We start from the raw sequence: 17013 nt of genomic DNA on the forward strand, positions 1-17013 counted from the left end.
GATTTACGAGGAGAAGCTTTAACAGGATTTATTATTTCGATACATCACGAGCGTAACTTGTGAAAAATTCTAATCTTCCAAATAAACTGCAAACACATCGTGTATTACGTACACGAAGATACGAGTTACATTTTCCTACGCCTTATTTATTTCGTCGTTTCTATTTCGATTTAACCACGTCCTCGTATCCGTGTTCATTCGCGAATATGCACCTTAATACCATGATACCTTAATAATTATTCTCGATATAAGCGACGGATTACGAATAATCGTACGTATATTACACACCGCATTCTTCATTACCCTCGTATAAATAGCTAAAATCTGCTTACGCTACTCCCTTCGTTTCAATCGTCGTGCCTTTTACAAAGTTGCGCGAGACGAGTATAACCGAGTACGGATTAAACGTTTAACCAACAAAATTTGTATTTCTTTCGTATTTGTCGATGAAATGTATCTACGAAAATATTCCTTTCCTTGTAATGTCTTGTCTCGATCGTCATCCGAGACGCGCGTGAACATAATGTTACAACGGAGAACCGTTCGGAAGGAACAACGATCGAAACAAGAAAGAAAATAGTACATAGTAGGTAGCAGCCGCAGTAGTAGTAGTAATAGTAGTAATAGTGGTAATAGTGGTAGCAGCAACAACAGCAGTACATAGTAGTAGTAGTAGTAGTTGTTGTTGTTGTGACAGTAGTAGTAAATAGTAATAGTAATAGCGAGAATAGTAGTAATAGTAACAATAATGATAATAATCATAATAAAAAAAGGACGTTCGTTTTCAACGAATCGGTTAAACTCATTGACGTTTCCCGACGTCTTTCAACCTTCCGCTTGCTTATTCTCTTATTGTTACCTATTATCGATTATTCGATAATGCCTTGTACACAGTATCCTTATAATAAAGCGGAATCGTCTCGCGTGTATCGTTCTCCTTTAAACGTTAACTTCGCGTTTAATGTTAACGAGCTTCTTCGAAATAGTAAGAGTCAAGAGCACGGTAGAAGGAAGGACGCTGGACACTCGATAGCCATGAAAAACGAGCAACATCGATCTCATCTCGAGTAACACCGTTTGAAATTCGATCGGTAGGAACAACGATTAACGAGGCGCATACCGAGCGTACAGAGGACTGCGTGCCTGTGTTCGATTCCGAAACCTGTTCTCCCGGTATCCAATGTTTCACTCTACAAACACGAGCGGCGCGACGCGCAGAAAACGTCTGCCTATTGGCGTAATTCTACCGTGCTCGTTCTCGTATTCTGTTCCGCGAGATTTTTGTCGCCGCAAGGAAGGTGCATTATTCACAGCCCGTACTCTCACCCTTAACGATTTAAGCATCGAAACCCAAACGATCGAACGTCGTGTGACGCCATCCAACCGCGTACTTTACGTTACACGTGATATGTATTTGTGTGTGTCTCGATTCGACCGAAAACTTTTTTCATTCTCCTTCTTTTTTTTCTTTGTTTCTGATTTCTTCGCCTGCGCATTTATTCTCGCACGCCCCGTTTGAAAAACGCAACCGCGACAGCCCAGTTTCGTTCCAGGCGAACGAAAATTTACTGGAATTTTTTCATCAAATTTTTCTACCGCTTCCTTCATCTGTTATACACGATCGCGTGTTTCCAAGCAGCGCGCGCGAATTGCCTTGGCGGTATCGTAGCAAATGTGTGTTTATGCGTGTATCGTGTATATGTAAACGCGTGTACGGTTTTTAACATATTTCGAGGAAACGTGTATAAACGACGAGTGCTCTCGAATACGCGGGGTTCCGACATTAGTTCACGTTATACGCTTAAGTACCGTTTCCGTTGCACGTTCGTCTACACGATTACACAAGCCCCTAACGCGGAAATAAACCTTTCGCGACACAATTAACCAGCGTAACGTAATAATTAAATCTCGCAGCTCCGTATGAATCTTATAAAAATATGCTTTGTCTGTGGTTCGTGCTAGAGACCGTTGTTTACGTGACTTCTTTTTATCTTCAAACGACCAAAAACATATATATTCAAGTTTTCCGACAATCTTTTTCATTTTATTATTTCTTTGGAAATCGCGTAAGCTGTGACACCGAACGATGACTGAAGATCAATCGTTCGTTAGTACCTTAATCGAGCCGTACGAATCGTAAAGACGATAGCACAGACTTTATTTCCATCGTACCGAAATTCTTGAACTTCTAGTAAGGAGCAAAACTTGTGACAAAATTCGAGTTCGCAACAGTTGCAATATGCAATAGGTCCGTAACACAGGAAGTCGCAAGGCACGATTAAAACGAAATTGCGTCGGGATGTCGAAAACAAAGGAAAGGATCTGTTTGTCCTATTCAATGGGGAAACTAGCGGGAAGGTGTTCGCGGTAGGTATGTAACTCGAAGGAAGCCACCTACGACACCGGCTGAAAGGTCGTTTACAAAGCTGTCCTGGATACACAGCGGACAACCGGAAACTCAGCCTGCCGTCGGAGAAGCCTCGAGCTTTCTATGGTTCGTACGTATGTACTCGCGTACGCATATAGACCGATACATACGCGTAAAGTGTACATATACACATATGTGTACTATATAACTATAGTAGCGGGATCCGGAAAGGATGGCACAGCTGCCACTCCTGTTTCTCTTTACGCGGTTTTCTCGCTTTACGCTTTCCTTCTCGCTTACTCTTGGTAGCGCGTACACACTTGCATACACACACGCATACATATATTCTCACTCTCCTTTGGCACGTTAGCTCGTACGCTACATTCTACGTGGTCTTTAATCTATCGTTGCGATAAAAAAATACGAGGAATAAAAATATATCACGTAACAACGTTTCTCCCATTCGCCGCTGATGACAAAATCACGGGAGAAACAACTCGTCCAACTCGTCGGTATCCTAAAGCGGCTGAAACACTGACTTCTTTCAATAATCCATGTTCCTCGAACCCAATAAAAAAGTGTCTTCGCCTCTTTTCTTCTTTTTCCGTCTTTCGTTTTTAAGAGATTTACCTTGCTACGTTGAGAACGCGACACGTTGTCGGAGCGTAACTCGACATTTCGCGTTTGGATCGAAAGGATATTCTTCTTAAGCGATCTCGAGCAGATCGGGTCGTTATCCGATCCAAGACAGCCATCAGCTAGGTTGCGGAGGCGTCAGCTTTATCAGAAGCCACGTGTACAACTTTGGCTTCTGTTTGTCGACCAGCTCGTATTGAAGATTGCTCAGTCCGTCCGTGGAGAATCTTTTCTTGCCCGTCTTTAGATACTCGTATCTGCGTAAGGCGAAGAAATTCAAGATTAAGCGTTGGTATTTGTACGCGAATACCGGATCGAATCGGTCGACAGCTCACCTTTTCGGATTAGCCTTCTCCTTCTTGTGCGTAAGCATCTTATACCGTGCCACGTTCGCTGGATATCGGGAGATATGAAGACCGTGCGCTTTGATTCGATTCGCCATGTCGTCGTCCTCGCCGCCCCAACCCCAGAACACGTTGCTGAATCCGTTTACCAGGTGAAATTGCTCGCATGACATCGCCGACACGCCGCCGAATAAATCGGCATATGGTAGCCTGCATAGAACAACGACGACACGCGTGACGAAAGAAATCGAAGTTGAAATATATAGTTGAAGCAACGTATCTGGTTCGATGTTAGCGCGATACCTGTATTTGAACTTGTCCACTGCAACGGACATGTGCCTTGGTTGTTCCGGGCACGTGTACAGATTTCTATCGTCTTCGGGAAGTAGGTCGACATCGTGAAAAATGAAACAGTCGAAAGGTCGTTCCTTCAAAGCTTCCACGTATCCTACGTTCATGAGCATCGCGCGATTGAAGGCGTCGCTACCTGGAAAACGGGGAAAATTACTCGATCGATCGTCTCGCAAAAGCGAAGCGAAAGATTTTCAACGATTTCGCGCGTCATTTCTTTCCAACGAGATACGATTCACGCTCTTGTGTACCTTAGTCCTCGGCCAGAGGACGCGATTCAGAAACGAGTACAGCTCGATCAAAAGTTTCGCATCTTATCTCTTTATAGGAGGCCTCGAGAGGACTGGAGAAGCTGGCGAAAAAGTAGGCCGTGAGCTCTATCTTCGGTCAACTCTGCGCTCGTTCCACTATTCTTTTAACATCTTGCAGACGTACGCAGGCGTAAAGAGTTTCTGCCAAAACGTAATCATCTCTTTACCGCGAAACGATTCTCGTTTACACGCCAGAAATCATCTCATTTTTTGAATGGCCATTCACACGATGCGTCATCTATCTCCACGAACCAAATTCGGTAAACGAGCGATTTGTTCGCGTATATGCAAATAGGTTGAATGGAAGTATGTTTGTCAGGTATCGACAGTTTCCCTGTCGCTAGCGGACACGTGCGATGCATCGGAGACGCGGTCGTTGCATCTAGGTCAACCGAGGAACAACATAACGCGTGAGATCGCGTCAAAAGGAAAAATTGTAGGGTCGTGGGTAAAGAAGAGCTACAGATTCTGAAAGGCGAGACGCTTACCGTCGACAGCATCTATAATAGATACGACACTTTTCTCTTTCACCAATCTTTTCTTCGTCTATTCGGCTGACTGTTATCATTTCGTGATCGTTGATCCTTCGGACCGATCGATCGACTTTTATTCCATTTTTGGCGATTCGTTACCTAGTTTCGACTCAGTTATTCATTGTCATTTTTTGCACATCGAAGGCCAGCGATGGTACTTTCGTTGAAATTCGTTCATCCGTAAGCGCTGCTCTACGCTGATGAACGTAAATTAAGTTTGTACGCGGGTTTATTATCGTGACGAAGATTCTTGAGAGCGGGAGAACTCGATTTTCAAGTTTGTCGACGTGAACGTCTAGATAAGTCCGCGTAACAAAGTTCGCGTCCTCGAGAAGATTGGTCTACGTTTAATGGAAGCTCGCCGATCAATAGGTTTGATTCGATTCAAATGGACACCCGCGTTCTCCGCACCACCAAGGAAGACTATTAATACAGTTCGATGTTCTATGAATATAGTGACGATCGTTGCGTTAACAAGCCCGGGCTTCGCTATTGTTTCGCATCTTACATTAATTTTCTAAAATTCCGATAGATCAATCGTTTTCCTGATAATCCTAATTGACTAATTCTTACATTCTGACTTTGTACGATGATTTTCGCTGACTTTATAACGAGAAAACATGTCGTCGCGATTGCACGGCAACGATGACTATGTACAACATTGCTATGTACAACAAGCTTGACGCAATTCAACGACCACAAAGAGGGAATAGACGAAGAAAAGATTAATTTTATATTAACGGTACCGTGGCAAATCGAGGACAGCTATGACTAATCGCGCCTGAAAGTAACTGCCACTACTCGATCTTGTTCGCAACACTCGAGTCATGCTCGAGTCGCGGCGAAACTGACGGGTTTCGCGACGTGGGATTTCAACGATGTCGCGCGGATTCCTTTCCGAAACGGAAAAATCGTACTAGTACAACTGGTATTTCGAGTGTAAAGGATTAAAGCTGTGTAGAGGTGAGTATCTATCTGAGAGGAATGCTATCGCGAGTCGCATATGTTATCTGTCAGAAGTCAACATTGCGCTTGAGAGCAAGCACGCGAAAGCGACGCTCAATTACCGGAGATCGCTCGCGTTCCAACTTTCTCTCGAGTGAATACAAAATAATGTTACTATCGAATGCTTCCAAAATGCGAACCACTCTCGTACTATAACTTACTCTCCCCTGAGAGTATTCTTCGGCGTCACTGTGCTGACTAGAATAGATATGTGAGCGACAAAATCTGGTCAAAACTTGACTGTGCGAAACAGTACAACGAACTGATCGGCACGTCTCTCTTTCTCTCTCTCTCTCTCCCTCTTTCTCTCGAGCTCATGCTACCGATACCGCAATGCGGTACGTACAACAGTTATCATAGTTCGCGCGTTACCAATTAGATTACGCTTCAGTCTTCTTACATAAAACATTATCATCGTGTTTCGAAGACCTTGACATCGGGCAACCGCTCCGCGTATTTCCCCAAGTGAATTTGTACCGAGAGATCGGTCGTTGCTACTGTTAATAATCACGACATTCGTGAAATAAAAAAACCTCGCGGTTTGTTGGTCGTCACGCCACATATCCTGCACGGTACTGTGCCGCGTAACGAATAGATTAACAAAATAAAAAGGAACAAGATTCGAGGATACCGCAGGTGAATCACGTTCCTGTGAAAGCTCGCTTACCTTTCTGTTCGATCACGAATATTTGATAGTCGATCTGTTGGCGAAGCAGCATCGGGTGAAGATTGTAAAGCAACGCTTGAAGGTGTATCAATCGATCGCGAAACGGAATGATAATGGCTACCCGATGTCTGGCTGTACAATTCACTGGACAACCTTTGCCTCCTGGCTTCACCTCGGTGAACGTCTTTTCCATCTCTGCCAACTCCGGAGGAGACTTGATAACGGTCAATGGGCCCACTGTTAATGTCCAATACAATGTTAACGCTGATCTTTTAAGGCAGATACTTTTGAACGTTGATATATAACTTTTAGTTAGATGTAAAAATTTATATATCGCTAGCACATCCGTAGATATAACATAGGAACTGTATAGTTTCTATTTAAGCCTGATGGAACTGCCAGCGGAAAACTATCTAAACGATAAATAATACAGGAATGACACAGTGGATGCTAGAAATTTTACATTCACCTTGGATAGCACTGGAAATCTAAAGATAACATAAGTAAGGGAATATTTCTTGCGGCGTCACTGTGTTCCTTCTAGGCAAGAAAATTCCACGAGCATATCGGCGAGTAGAATGAATCAATGAGCACGCAGAGGCTGTATCCGAGTGCCTTTGCGAAACGAGCTTTTTCTCCACGATATTCGTCATCGTTTTATTTCCTTTCTATGGGATATTCTCGTTTCTATTTTTACAACGCTCCGTAACGTTGACGTTGTCTTTCGCGGCAAATTTCGCTAAAGATCGTTGAGAAACGCCTCACTAAAACGGAGAAAAATTTACCAAGATTCGGTGGAATAAGCGGACATCGCGGTACCACGGTACTGTTTGTCGAGTTTGTGGTCAAAGATTCCTGCGAACTTCCTACGATGTACGTATCTCGAGTGGAGAAGTCAGTTTCCAGTTTGGAGAAGCTGGAATTATCTCTGCCGCCCCAATACAAGGTCGCCAAGGTGGCATTGTTGTTACCAAATATACTCGACACCGTTACAGGCCCGTATATGATCAACCCTCGTGGATGATGCCTGTACGTACGATCCGCGTACCTGAAATAAAATAAATTTTAAGCCAAAATTATATCGCGATTTTGCCACATCGGATTCTATTTCCAAATTCCTTTAATGAAACTGATAATTTTCTTGGTCTTTGTTTGAATACGAATATGTATATGAATATATATTGAATATATATGAAATTGGATATCGGAAAAGCGATCGTCTGTTATCCGATGCATTACTAGCTAAAAGAGTAGTATCGAGTTTTGTAACTCTGTAGCTTATTACGTTCTTTCTTATATTATTTTACGTTTAACGAGTAGAAACTTGCAACCTAACATTCCTATACATAATGTGCACGTATACACCACTCGCTGCCAGCCGACTAACCGGTAATTCCACTCGATCTCTAAATGCATAAAAATTCCACGATCGAACGTCGATTGATATCAGGTTTGAATATCTTCCGCACGCAACGAACCAATTAACAACTGTGCAATGCAATTGTGCCTAGACCGTGTGAGCTAGAGTACGACTGCTAACTGCAAGCCGATTTCACTCACCTCGTTAATACGTTCTACGACGATTAGGAAACCGATAGACTCCGTCTAATCACCAAGGTAATATCGCCGCTTGAAGAAATCCGGTCCGAACTGATATAACGTCGTCGCGCTCCCAACTGAGATTTTCGAATCGACCCGAATTGCTTTGTGTGCGACCGATTACCGTTTCTCCTCTTCCCAGCGAACCTAATAAGACGCAAACGGGGCATTTCGACTCGAAATTAACGGAATTCGACTGCCACTCAGCCTCCGGCTAATCTCGACGAGGTTTCCATCCTAGTGCTTGGAAACACTGACCTAGTAAATTCAATTGCTAAATGATGAATCCTACGATTACTACGGAAAAGTGTCCGAATCGACGCGACGCCTACGTTATTTCACGACTCGAATAATTGAAGCAATTTCTTTCGAATACATTATTTCAACGCAATGGGAGCTTTCGATTACAAATACAAATAATTCGATCGAACCTCGGTAGTAATTTTGAGAAATCGACGCAACGCGACGGCCGAAATGACTTTCAGTTTCGGCTCTATTTGAAAATTACATGGCTGCGTTAAGTTCCATTGGAATTGCTTCGAAGGAAAAATTGTATTTTATATTTTTTTCTTGTTTTTTTCATAAGGAATCACTTCGTGCCCACTTGTACATAACTTTCGGCCGCACCCTGTATATAGAGTGCGATGCATGCAGCGTGCGCGCGTATCGCATTTGCAAACAACGATCGTCGCTGATTTCGATAACGCATTTAAAAATTAACTGCAGTTCGTGAATCGGTTGAAAAATCGATACGTTCCGGTAGAACGATGTAGCGGTGGGTCGCGTCGTGTTGCGCAGTAAATCAGAAAAAAGATGGTTGCCTAATCGCGAAAAATTTATTGGATACTGTACAGACTAACATTGCCCGGAGCTTAACTACAATATTTGTAGTAACTCCAGTTACTGTATTTATTTTTTCGCGTAAAATCATCTCGTATTACGGAACACTTTACACAGTCGTAAATAATTCACAGATTTACGGATTATCGCAATTTGTTATCACTGTTTTGAGCGTTGATTAACTTGTTCGAAATATTTCCTTGTCACCCTTAATAGAAATACCTGAAAAATCGTGACCGTCGCGTGAACTTTATTGAATCGTGGGAGATGGAAAAAGAAATAGCAATTGAACGAAATATGACGTAAATCCATGCTCCTTGCTTTGACCAAATATTCAAACATAAAATTCGATAACGTAAATTATCTGAAAAAATGACAAATGACACGTTGCATTAATGCAATGTTGATCCTTAGTGGGTTAAACAGTGTTGTGTTGTTTGCCACGGGATCGGCGGGAAAGTCCAAATAACGTGCATTCTCATGCATATGCATGCGTGTTATTCCATTGCATGTGCACCCGTGGTCGTTGTGAAACGCTTGGCCGATTTTTCGTTGTGTCGCGATAACCGAGGTCAACAGAGTTACATTTTGTTCCAAATATAACTCCAAACATAGGAAAGCCGGTGACTGTTTCTCTGCGAGTTTCACAGCTAAATGCGTTAATAGAGTTGCAAGAATCTCTGGGAAGAAATTTTGCATTTAAATGGGGTTGTATCCGCCAGTATGGGGGCTTACGAAGAATCGCGTCGTAAGTCACGAGCAAGTTCTAAAGCGATGCAATTGTAAGATAGAGAAGAGACTGGGAATATGAAATATCCATTTTATAACAGAGCCTCCCGTACCCGTATCTCCATTATTTGTATATTTTGAATATTCCAAAATCATATTCATATTTGCAAAAAGATCTTACTAGAATATGAGATATAAAGTTCAAGCAAAAAGACAATATTGATTGGAGATAGAAGAGATTCGTTTTAATCCCGTAATATTGCACCTTTAACCCCTTAACCTACGATTTACGTTCGAGAATTTTGGTCCGATCATCTACTGCGGGGTATGCCCGTAATATTTACGTTTGACCCGATCATCGTACTACGGGCTATGCCCGTAATTGTAGGTTAAGGGGTTAATCTTTAATCCCCCCGACGTTCAGAAGCAATCTGTGAGTATCGCGCTGATAGAACATATCAAATAGATAGATAGATAGAACATAGCAAATATTACGATTAATTTATTTCCAAATAATTTCCAAATAAGCTTCAAATATTTTCCCTGAACGACTCTATAAGGAAACGTTCGACGTGCTGAACGTCCTGAAGCAACGGAAGTTCGTATTGGTCGATACCTAACTAAAAGGAAACGTCTAATAAAAGTTTGTAGGTAACTGTTTGACTTTTGTATTAGCATTCCAAAAGAATTAATAAGCGCAAACATTGCTTGTTTTTAAGAAAAATCGGAAACTCCGGTTCTCATACCGGAGCTAAATATGGCCAGGTTAAAAAAAATTAGGTTTCTCGGAAGCACTACTTCTACTAATGAGATTCCAACCAAAAGAGGAGGCGCAGGTGTGCATATATGAATAACGGTATGGTCATGACGTCCGAGGCAATGACGACACTTCTTGACAATAGGGTATCGAATTAACAATATGTACCATGGAGAAATATGGGTATAATATGCGAGACATAGAGCGACAAGCTAGAGCTTGATCGCAACTAACAGTAACAGCGAATGTCAGCGCGATTAGATGCAGAATCGTGCGTCCGTGGAATGGCTAGCTAGCTATTCAAATGATTGCTTGTTTGCATGTACGAGGCGCTATGCGATACGAGGGATCGTATCTGCGACCTGTGCACTGTGACACGATACGTGTCGCGTTAATCCATGGAAAATCGTGTGTTCTCTACGCGAAATGAACGATCGTTTCGTAACGCGTTACAAATTGTTAACGCATCGAGAATGCCATTCTTCAGAACGCCCCTTGCTACCTATTAAATTTGTGAAAGTAGCAGTTAATCTGACAAGTTAACGCTCAAATATTTTTAATTACACGTATTACATCGCGATACAGTGAATAACGAAAATATTCAGAGTACGATATGTTATGTATAAAAGGAAGTAAATGTTGTTGGTCGAAGAGAAACAACCCATTAGAGTACCGGTATACACATATACAGGGCGGTTGGTAACTGGTGATACAAGCGGAAAGGGGGTGATTCTACGCGAAAAAAGAAGTCGAAAATATAGAAGAAAAATTTTTTTTTAATTTTTTTAAAAATCTACACTGAGATCCGTTATAACGAGATGTGATAACGTGCACGCGTACCGAGCGAAAATTCAAAGTCGATTTTCTCGAAAACAAAGCCTCAAACGAAAAATTTTTATTCTATATTTTCGACTTCTTTTTACGCGTAGAATCACCCCCTTTCCGCTTGTACCACCCAGTTACCAACCACCCTGTATATGTTTTCACTTTGACGACAAGTGATCGTTGCAAGGAGTAAATCCAACTTCAAGGATATAATTCTGTATCGTTGTATTTTAACATTTGACCGGTAAAAGAAACGTATGTACGCGAACAATCAGCGAACTGAAATTGCATTTGCTTCCTTTCATTTCATTCTCATTTTTCTCGCTGATATCTGCACGCCGCGCTGGGTACACGCTTCGAGCAAACGGCAAACTATTTTACGCGGTAAAGTTCAAAGCGACGCGTCACTGCCCTCAGGATATTCTGTATTTTATAACCAAAAAAAGAGCTGCATCACCCCCAGAGTTCTGTTTCTTTAGACGGGTTCGTTCGTCGCCGAAACATTTTTCTTCTCTCTTTTTTCATCGTACTGGTTTAATCGTCTGAAACTCGTCTTGAATTGTGCGGTGCCGAGTAAATCCGTGAAACTGCAACTCCGGAGAATACGAATGTTAAAGGATCGTTAGTCAGTAGCTTCCGCAAACGGACAATCTAAATGACCACTAACGAAGTAACGAGATCACGTACGCTTCTAGAATATTCGTGCAGATTGGACGAAATGACGAATTTTCTCGGGAATTTACTTGGATGCGAGCAAACCGAACTTGTCGGTTCCCATTACATAATCATGGTAATTTGATATGATTTTCGCCCGGAAATAAAATGTTCAAACTTTTCCCGTAATTCCATCGACATACTCCATGTATGAGATTCTATGTTAATTTCAAAACGTCTCTAGCGTTTTGCAATTTTTTATTTTATTAATTTGAATTCTTTCGGAACATTACTGATTTGCAGACCTCTCGTCATAAATTTCGCTAACTGTTCGTCTTAAAAAGTTGCCTAAACAGCGCTGTAATCTTTCGTTCTGCTTCTCTCCCTTCTTCTCGCTCCATGAAAAGGGATTAAAAACTGATGCAATGAAAAAATGTATCCTACAATTAAACCGAAGGATTAAAGCAAATCATACGATTCAATTTTTAGGAAATAGAAACGACAAAGTTTTAGCACCGAAAGACGATAGTTCGAGTGGATTCGTGAGTCTGTGTACAGTGTATATGCAACGAATATACAGAATTATCGATTAATCCATTGCGATGCATCTCTGTAAAAATTTGCGTAAGCTTTCGCGGTCTAATTATCATGGGAAACGTCTGACGTACGTACCTGGTAGCGTTAATGGTGAAAATCGTCTCTATGGAGCGACGATCGATCACGCCACTAAGTAAATACTGAATGGCAATAAGAGCGAGGACGACGCAGGCGATCGCCTTGTAAAGGTGGGCACGATGCCACAGTGCCACGGCTGCAGCCACAGTCATCGCATGTACGAGACACCATAACTCCCTCCTGCCGCCGTTAGAAGAGCGCCGTACTGGACGAGGCGCTCCCTGCTGGCTGTTGTTGCTGTTCCTCTGCCCTGCTCGCTCTTCCACGCCTTCGACGCCTCCTCCTCCGAGATCCAGAAGGACGCCCCGAACTGTATTCGTCCCCTCTGCTTCCAAGCAGTGGTTGACTTGTTGGAGAACGAGTGGAAACAGCCGGCGGAACAGGACCAAGGGCCGAAGAAAGAAAAGGCCGCCCGGAGCTTCTCACTTCCGCTCACCAAGCGCATTACCCTCCGGCAACAGTGCTCTCAGCGTAACGACACCTTCGGTATCCTGACAAATAGAAAAAACCAGTTCGCCTTGCACAATTCGTGTTTTTTCACTCTGTTTTTACATTGGTATTTGTCACTCCACTGAATGACCGCAAATCGCAGATATGACAATCGATTACCAATATCGTTTCAAGTGTCCGTAAATCGAGCGAACGAAACTAATTCCTACTACCGACATTGACACGAATCGCACGATTCAAATATCGATTGCAGAGCATAAAAGCCGTTTAAAGGCAATTTCTCGAACAATCCTTTATTAATCTACTAAGGACCAATATTGCGTTGACGAACATTCCATCTCACAAAGTTTCAAATTGTCAGATCTTAAGGTCTTCAAAATTTTCCAATTGTTAGATTTCTAAATTTATTACTTTGCAATAACGTCGATCCGTGTATATTATTTTACGTATTCATTTCACCGCTTAGGCCTTGCTGGATTAACGTTAATACGTCCGCTACCAATGTCGGATATATGAGTGTCATAAATATCCGAAGACTTCGGTCGATTTATAGGAACAGTATGTGAGTTTAATTCGCTCAGATTATCGATGAATCAGTAATCGGGAAAACGCTTGTTATCTTTTTATGAAATGTAGACTACAATGCTAAACGTAGGGAACATTTTGCTGCAATCGTTTGTGCTAGGGAACGTGTAAACTAGATGGAACATAGCAACTATCTTCGTTGAGAAGATGTTAATCAACGAAGCAACGTTAGCGTTCTACGCGTTTCTATGAAAACGGAAAAATTCAATGGGAAGAAAAAAGTGTGGTGCGAAGCATTGTTTAATTTGTACCCACGTTCTGCAAGGAAGAGAGAGGAAGCTGTAAATCTGAACTTGAAAGGAAGCATGATAGATCTTTAGAATATCGCATAGAAAACACGGAGTAAACATTCCGTACGCATCTACGTAATAATAAATGGTCCGGATAGAGATTAGATAACGCATCCGGTGTGTGGCAGTCAACGAATCACGACTTCGTCAAAAGATTGCTTTTGAATATAATTAAATTTAAAAATCTCAGAAATCATTATCACCACCGATAACGTATATTTTTAGAAAACTATCACGCACGATGTCACTGTCCAAGATATCGTATCCAGTCTAGTTTTCTAGCGCGTATTGCATGATCAGAGAAAGTAAGTAATCATGTAACGCGTTGTTGCGCTCATGCGAGCCACGCTTTATCACTTGCTATAAAACGAAACAGTAATCGCAAAAGGCTGTTACCTCGTAATTACGTAAATTTCGCAAACAGTACACGCGCAAACACCTGAAACACCTGAAACACCTGAAACAACATTCAAAGTCAGGGACAAAGAAAGATATTAGAAGGCCAGCATCGATCGCGTCGCACACGCGCGTTTGATTATTCCAATACAGACCTATTAAACCTGTTTTCTAGTCGAATTTTTGCGTAATAAATTTAACAGAGATAATACGACTACAAACACGGTTAAAAATAATCGTGAAGCGTACAGAGAACGTGTGTCAGCTATGACATGTCACGATAAGTGGTTTTCAGAATTTCAAAATGGTATCTTTGATTTTTTGGCGAAGGTACAGATAATCAGTAACATTCGATGCATTAAAGCTTTAATCGAGAATCTTATTCAACAATCCGAGAAATAGCTGAAAGATTAGATAACATCAGTAATAGTTTACACTGAGATTTGCAATAAATTGGAAAAATATCGTAATTTAGAAAATAAGTTCCGCGTGACTTGTCGGTAACTGAAACTTTGCCCCATCACGGCAATGTTAGATTGTACACAGGAAAGAGAACCTTGGAGAAAAATTAAGTTGCAATTCAGAATTTGTGTCACTCCCATTATACTGCCACAAATACACAAATATAATATGCAAAAGTAACCGAATGCTTTCGAGTGGCAACGTATAAAAAAATTTGCAACATTCGGTATTGATATTTTAGTCTACTTATAAGAACGGTTGAGATATATGATCGATAACATTCGATGTATCCATGTACTGTTACTATATACGAGAAACAACAAAGACGTAAAAAGAATGGCAGTGTGAATGGATTGTTGGCCGTGTAATTTATTGCAAAATCTACAATTACAATGGTTATTACGATATCATAACATCGCGGCATCGAGCCTCTCCAAACGTTCGCATCTCTCTTCGGTCGCGTGTCAAACAAATTAGATCGAATCGATAGCATTAACACAGATGTTATGGAAATATACATATTACGTTTCATCCATTTAATGTTCTAAAAAGTGCGATTCTTTTAAGATAGCTCGATACATGAGTTTTTCTGATAAATTTAGAACAGTTACTACGGTATTTTTATAAATGAGAAGTCCTAGAGAGTTGGACAAGTGAAATACACGATCTTCGATAAAGAAATTATAGCTTTGGATTAATCCTTCTATCCGATGATAGAGCTAATGAAAAATTGAATAGCACGCATTATGTATTTATACAAGTTTTCTATGGCGAATGTTCAAACACCTTCGTGATTCGATGTAGGTGAAAGCACTTGAAAAAATCGAGCAAAAGTAAAACGTTGGTACGCGAAAGATATTACGTTGAAAAACTACAGTATTATTTTCCGTCGACAAGCTACAGCGTTCGCACTGGTGTGGAATTCTTCTGGAAGATCCATTCGGAATTTTCTCTGGCGCGTCGAATAACTTCCACCGCGTGATCGCGTATCGATTTTCTTCTCGGTGCACCGATTGCGTTGCGTGGGCGGAATAGTCAAAGAGGATATTATCGTCAACTCTTCCTAAGCAGACTCGATAGTATGTTATCGCGTTCATCCTTTATAACAATCGTTATGTCTTGTGTGTATTTCGATATATGTACCTCGATATTTAAATTCACGGTATATAAACGAAATACTAGCTGCAGCGGAATCATCCATGTTCGATACATAGCCTTGAACGAAACAACCTTTGTGCGTTTATATCGCTGTCGTCTCTTGTTTGCTTCCACTTTGAATCATAGTTATTTTCTTCTATACGCGCGTAGCAAATACAAACGTTTCATATCACAGTTTATCTCGATTTTTGTCTAATAAAACATTACGTCAGCATGTTTACCGGAATCTCATCAAGAGGAAAATCAATAAAAGACCCTCCAACATACATTTTCTATACGTGATTCTCAAATAGTAGTATTGAACAAGAATAGAATTTTTTTACAAGAATGTAGCAATTTCTTTCAATTTCTATTCTTGTGTTTCGATATTTCTTACAAGGGACCATCCCCAAATGAATAGAATTTTCGACGACAGACATTCATTCGTTCGTGACCTAAATTTCGATTGACCGAGTCTGTTGAAAGAGTTGTGCCGTGAATCAAACGATAACTAGAAACCGGCCACATTCCAAACTCGGTAACTCGATAAACACCCGAGCGACACAACGTTTCAAGGGTTTCCATCTTATTCCGAGACTTCTTTCGAATACATCTCGATTAAAGTAGCGTATATGCACATACTAAGATGAAAAGCGATTCATAGGCATGCGTTTGAAACGAGTGTCGTGCAATATGCATGTCGTATGCTTTCATCGAAACGCAGACCTGGAGACAAAAGAGAAACGCTATCAAAGAGATTGTAAGGTGTGCCGTTCACATTACGTTCAAACCTTTATTTTCCACCATTTTATACCCTACATCGAAGATGTAAAGACAGATGAGTTCATCCGTCCGAAAATATTCAGATTACGCTTTCATCTTAAATTCTTTCAAGATATTCCGTCTTTTCGAAATTGATTTCCACGTAAGCTGAGTAATGTGCATGCATAATTTTTAATGCAATAGCGATTATTACTGGCTTATAAGCTGATGCAACAATAAATAAATAATTCATCGAAGAAAGTTTTTTTTCCGAAAAGTGAGAACTCACGCGTTTCTAGTCCTATATAAGAATACGGAAGCTAGACTCTTTAACCTTTTAAATATTTAACTATTTAAACGAGTTTCTGGTTGATGGTAAACTATGTCGGAAACGGACGCGCACGTCGCAAGCTCCGGATGTATAAATTACGGTTGTTTCTTCGAGATCACTGTATTTTCTATCATCCGGATATTCCAACTGTTTCCCAACGCTGTTAACTTTGTCTCTCCACATTTTAATTCTTTAATACGAGACATTGCACACCGCTTTTCGGCCACGCTCATAATTTTCTCCATTATAAGTACTCGTTGTATACCTTTCAGCGCTTTGTTCCACTCTTTTCTTTTTTCTTTTTTT

At 41.1% G+C, this 17013-nt stretch overlaps 1 protein-coding gene across 4 annotated transcripts in view; it reads right to left on the minus strand.

The window, feature by feature from the left end:
• Positions 1 to 2: 2 nt before the first annotated feature.
• LOC117210695 (beta-1,4-N-acetylgalactosaminyltransferase bre-4-like) overlaps positions 3 to 17013 on the minus strand; it is a 38791-nt gene continuing 21780 nt past the window's right edge. For all 4 annotated transcript variants that reach the window (XM_033453973.1, XM_033453972.1, XM_033453974.1 and 1 more), the window contains 6 exons: positions 12292 to 12785; positions 7001 to 7263; positions 6216 to 6452; positions 3652 to 3835; positions 3340 to 3558; positions 3 to 3261 (listed from right to left, as the gene is read on the minus strand). In XM_033453973.1, the coding sequence (XP_033309864.1) occupies positions 3123 to 3261; positions 3340 to 3558; positions 3652 to 3835; positions 6216 to 6452; positions 7001 to 7263; positions 12292 to 12446 (1197 nt within the window). In that variant the 5' untranslated portion in view covers positions 12447 to 12785 and the 3' untranslated portion in view covers positions 3 to 3122. The remainder of the gene's footprint in view (positions 3262 to 3339; positions 3559 to 3651; positions 3836 to 6215; positions 6453 to 7000; positions 7264 to 12291; positions 12786 to 17013) is intronic.

Source organism: Bombus bifarius, unplaced genomic scaffold (genome assembly GCF_011952205.1).
Source record: "Bombus bifarius isolate JDL3187 unplaced genomic scaffold, Bbif_JDL3187 scf7180000008208, whole genome shotgun sequence".
Lineage (NCBI taxonomy): Eukaryota > Metazoa > Arthropoda > Insecta > Hymenoptera > Apidae > Bombus > Bombus bifarius.